Raw genomic sequence first — 5,000 nt, forward strand, 5'->3', positions numbered from 1 at the left:
TTGTTCAAGGTAACTTTAATTGCTGTTTTTTTTCTAATTATGTTTTTATATTGAAATCATTAGAAAAGTATATATTATGTTTTAAATTATGATTTGGAAATGTGTTGTCTTATTCATATCAAGTTATATCAAGCCTTTGTAACTGTATTGTCTTTTACTAGATTCCCCAGAGGTAAATCTGACAAAGGTGCGTGCTGTTGGCCCTAAAGAAATTCAAGCAGAATGGTCAGTCAAGGAGAATAATGCTCCTGTTCATGAAATGAAAATCTTGGTAAGTGTGATAATGTCATGCTTAGACGATTGTTTCTATAAAAGATGTCTATATATTTATACTTTTTTATTGTTCATTCATTAATTTTAAAGTGTGGAGTATATATATTGTTATCCATAGACCTTTTAAATTTGATAACATATTTAGATTTGCTACATTTTATTTATACATGTTAATTTTTGTAGAAATGTTAATACTTCATTTTTATAATAGGTGGCCAGAGCAGAGAGCAACTTTGAAGAACAGTCAGAAGTAATTGCTGAGTCTACAAATAAAGTTCTTGAAGATGTTGGTACTCCAGGGGAGGAGATTCACCTGAAAGTTGTGGTTGCAAATGAAGTAGGAGAAACGGAGAGCAGAGAAGAGATTGTGACCCTTCTTACTGAAGGTGAGGTCAAGATTTATGGTTTAGATCACAATTCTATCTTCTTTGAAAACTGAACACTTTGGACATCTTATTCCATGATATATTTCTGTCATGATGGGGCCAGAATTTTTTGTGATGTAATTATTATGGAACAGTCTAACACAGGCTGTGTGCTGTGTACAGGCAGTCCACCTGCTAGCTTGCTAGAGTGATACCTCACATAACAGCTATAGGCGCTCCCATCAGCAAGTGGATATGTGAAGATAAAAAAACGGAAAAAAATTGGCAGGATACAGTTATTCTTGGAAATTCATGTTCCAAGTTCATTTGTGTGTGTGTGTGTGTGTGTGTGTGTGTGTGTGTGTGTGTGTGTGTGTGTGTGTGTGTGTGTGTGTGTGTGTGTGTGTGTGTGTGTGTGTGTGTTTTGCTTGCTTTACATGTGTGTGTGTGTGTATATAAATGTTATATGCACACATTTTTTTTGTTATTTTCCCTTCCCTTTTCCCTTTCTCTCCCCCTCCCCCCTTCCCTGCCCTACCTCCTTCCCTCCCCCTTCCCTCCCCTCCCCTCCATCCCCCTTCCCTCCCCCCTCCCCTCCCCTCCCCCTTCCCTCCCCCTCCCCTCCCCTCGCCTCCCCTCCCCCCTTCCCTCCCCTCACCCCTTCCCTTCCCTCCCCTCCCCCCTTCCCTTCCCTCCCCCCTTCCCTTCCCTCCCCTCACCCCTTCCCTCCCCACCTCCCCCCCCCCCTCCCCTTCCCTCCCCTCCCCCCTTCCCTCCCCTCCCCTCCTCTCCCCTCCCCTCCCCTCCCTCCTTCCCTCCCCTCCCCTCCCCTCCCCTCCCTCCCCTCCCTCCTACTCCTCCCCCCCTTCCCTCCCCTCCCCTCCCCTCCCCCTTCACCCCTTCCCCCTACTCCCCCCTTCCCTCCCCTCCCCTCCCTTCCCCCCTTCCCTCCCCTCCCCTCCCCTCCCCCCTCCCCTTCCCCACTTCCCTCCTCCCATTCCCCCCTCCTCTCCCCTTCCCTTCCCCCCTTCCCTCCTCCCCTCTCCTCCCCCCTTCCCTCCCCCCTTCCCTCCCCTCCCCTCCCCTCCCCCTTCCCCTCCCCCTTCCCCTCCCCCTTCCCCTCCCCCTTCCCCTCCCCCTTCTCTCCCCTCCCCTTCCCTGTTACCATACTAGCCATAATTACCATTATGGTAATTGATTTTTATCATTTATTTTCAGAACCCAAGTTCACCCCCAATGCATCACCAAGGGGAACCACTGTGGATTCCCTCACGGTAGGATGGAGCCAGCCTGATGAAGAGATGAAGGAGTTCGTTGGTTACTACCTTCTATCACTGACAGACCCCAACACAGGAGATGCTCAGCAGGCCATGAAGCCAGCTCCAGCCTCAGATCACATGTTTACAGGGTTAAAGCCAGCAACTCAGTACCAATTCATGGTTTGTCATGTCCATTTATCTGTTAATTCCTAATAATTGCAATTCTTCAGCTGCCCATTCCTTCCCAATTGCTAAACCTGAACTTTCAGTTTTTGTCAGGGTCTGATTTGGACTCTATTATTTAAAGAGTTCAATTTTACATGGCCTGAAAATGAATGTCAAATTGTTTCTTAACATTGGAGCATAAAAGTTAAAGTAGCAGTAGCAGGGGAGAAACAAATTAACAAACATAAAAAATGGAACTGATGCCTTATGATTGTGGACAAAGTCTGGGGTTTCATCTTTAGTGCTATTGGAAGTATATCTTTCATGATGTTCTCCAAGGTCTACTGGAGCCCACTGTCCTCTTCAGTGTGGTACCTTGGAGAAAGTAGGCTGCAGTGTATTAGAGATTATATATGGCCTGCCTTGACATGTTCAAGACAGCTGCCACATGCATCATAGACATCCTCATTTCCAATAAGGCTAAAGCATGGGACCTCTCATTCATAAAACTTCTTGCTTGAAGTTAAAAATTTCACTTGGCAGCAAGAGATACAAGACATATTGCGTGATACTCACCAAATTATTAACACTTCAGGAAGGTCCCAATGAGCTGCAGGAAATTACTATAATTCCGGAGAAGGATTGTAATTGATTGTTGATATATATATATATATATTGAACTTTTGATTTTTTGTATTTTATTTCTTCTCAGTTGTGTGTTTCTATCTTCATGTATCATTATCATCATTTCCCCAGGTGAAAGCATGCATGGATGTCTTTGCTGATGAAAAGCGTGATTGTGGAAATTTCTCAGCTCCTGTGTTTGGAATGACCCTCAATGGTGTGCCAGACAGGATTTCTGATCTTCTGTTAGAATGTGAGCATAGTGTAAATAAGGTCCCCAGCACCATCAAAATTCTCTGGCAACCACCAAAGAATCCCAATGGCGTGATTGACCATTATAAAATAGAAATTGTGGAAACAGCATCTTACATCAATGGGGATGGCCAGAGAAGATATTATAATAATGACTATAGACAGAATGTTGCTGGGTCACTCAGGAATTACACTTTCTACAATGCTCTCCCAAACACAAACTATACCATCAAGGTAAGTTCAAAGACTGAAAACGTTCTTGCACAGGGTAGAGTTTACTTTGTTTAGGTTAATGATGTTACTATAACTTCTCATGTAATGTTTAAAGATATTGAAATTAATTGACCAACACTTGTTTTTCTTATTGAGACACAGCTATAGTAAATAGAAATAAAGAAGACAGCGACTTCAGTATTTCATATGGATGATGATCTTTCCTCACAGGTTTATGCTGGCTCAAGACATCGCTACAGTTCTTCCATGAATGCTGTGTGTTCAATGCCTGTTTGGGTACCAACACCTGAAAGAATAAGTTGGTGGAAATATCCTCATGATGGACGAACTGTTCTTAGACTTCCAGTTCCAAGGGCATCAGAGCGGAATGGAACCATCTGCTGTCACAGGTAAGTGGAAGGTGACAGTTAATGACTTCAGTTTCTGACATATACAGATAGATATCCTTGGAACCTGTGCAGGAAATGAATTGAAGTTTATTGATTTCACGTCAGTAAATGAAGCATGCAGGAAATTACATAAACTCTTTTTCTGATATTGAATGGCATTTTATTTTAAAATCAACATAGCTTAACAAACAAGTGTTGGCCCAGATCTTTTGAAAATGGAATTCTAATATTCCCATGCCTTGCATTCCTCTGTGTTGTAGGATTGTTATTGTGAAATTGTCAAAGGGAGAAACGATCCACTCTATAGCGGAGCCCAAAGACTTGCCTCTCAGCACCTATGATGAGGTGCACCGGTCACCTTCAGCATCTGGAGCCTATGTTGCTGAAGCCTTTTCCAGGTAAGTGGGTCTTTCCATAATCTGATGTCAGGGAATTTGTTCTGTCATTTCAAATAATTCCATCATTTTTGTGTGTGAATGCCAGCAATTGATTTTATACTTGATACATGTTATTTGCTTGGATTATGAAATCATGGTGAAATATGTTGTATCATGGGAATACAAATTTTGATGATTATGGACTTCTAGTATAATGGGGACTATAGAATGTATAGAGTAAAATGGTGTTGATAAAAGGCACACAACATGCAAAGTTTATGCTTTTCTTTACATGTTTGCACATTTTAACTGGCACATATATTTGTCCAAAACTTGACTTTTTTTTGCCTTGACATTTACAGGTTTCCTACCTTCTCTAAAGTTGGAAATTACCACCTTTATACACACAAAAACACACATCTGAATTGAATGTATTACCATGCAGTCACAATTATGAACACATGTCAATATGCTTTGTATCTGGCAGTAGGATTTACTTCAGTAGTTTAGAGGAAAGCTTAGGTATACATGCATATGCTTGTCTTAGTTATTGTTTGTCCTTCTTTATGGCATTAAATGATAATGTTAACTATTGGCCTAGTGGGAAATCTGCTTTTTTCACAACAGCATATTATGAAATCTGTATTTGGATTTGTTTCACAACAGAATTCACTGAAGGTCAAAAGTAATTGCTTTAGATTCAAAAGTTATTCAGATTTTTTTTTGACTAATTGGAAGAGCAGTATCTTACATTTTTTTCTTACTTGGAAAGCAATTGATGCATAAAAAATTCTCTTCCTTAAAATAGGATGCATGGTTCACTTACAAAAAGCTGCAGAACAGATAGAGATCATGTAACTAGCTAAAGCTTGAAAATTGCATAATGGTGGTAGACAACGTAGAATTGGATTTTCCTCAGGTGGTCTGTGAAGGACAAGTACCTGCTCTTGGGAGATGGAAAGGTTGTAGGAAATTGGTCTGAGGGATGTGCGGCTTGCTTGGGGGAGATGATGCCTATGGGTGAAGCAGCAGCATCCACCAGCAATGAGAGCCGCATCAAAA

At 41.6% G+C, this 5,000-nt stretch overlaps 1 protein-coding gene across 1 annotated transcript in view; it reads left to right on the plus strand.

Moving 5' to 3' along the window:
• The first annotated feature begins 156 nt into the window (after positions 1 to 156).
• The window catches only part of Ptp69D (Protein tyrosine phosphatase 69D), a 41,649-nt gene continuing 36,805 nt past the window's right edge, over positions 157 to 5,000 (plus strand). Inside the window, exons 1-7 of the mRNA XM_070144260.1 lie at positions 157 to 271; positions 485 to 659; positions 1,857 to 2,077; positions 2,819 to 3,172; positions 3,383 to 3,561; positions 3,822 to 3,959; positions 4,858 to 5,000. The exon at positions 4,858 to 5,000 is cut by the window's right edge and continues 114 nt beyond it. Coding sequence (XP_070000361.1) covers positions 260 to 271; positions 485 to 659; positions 1,857 to 2,077; positions 2,819 to 3,172; positions 3,383 to 3,561; positions 3,822 to 3,959; positions 4,858 to 5,000 — 1,222 coding nt within the window. The 5' untranslated portion in view covers positions 157 to 259. The remainder of the gene's footprint in view (positions 272 to 484; positions 660 to 1,856; positions 2,078 to 2,818; positions 3,173 to 3,382; positions 3,562 to 3,821; positions 3,960 to 4,857) is intronic.

Source organism: Penaeus vannamei, chromosome 31 (assembly GCF_042767895.1).
Source record: "Penaeus vannamei isolate JL-2024 chromosome 31, ASM4276789v1, whole genome shotgun sequence".
Taxonomy (NCBI): Eukaryota; Metazoa; Arthropoda; class Malacostraca; order Decapoda; family Penaeidae; genus Penaeus; species Penaeus vannamei.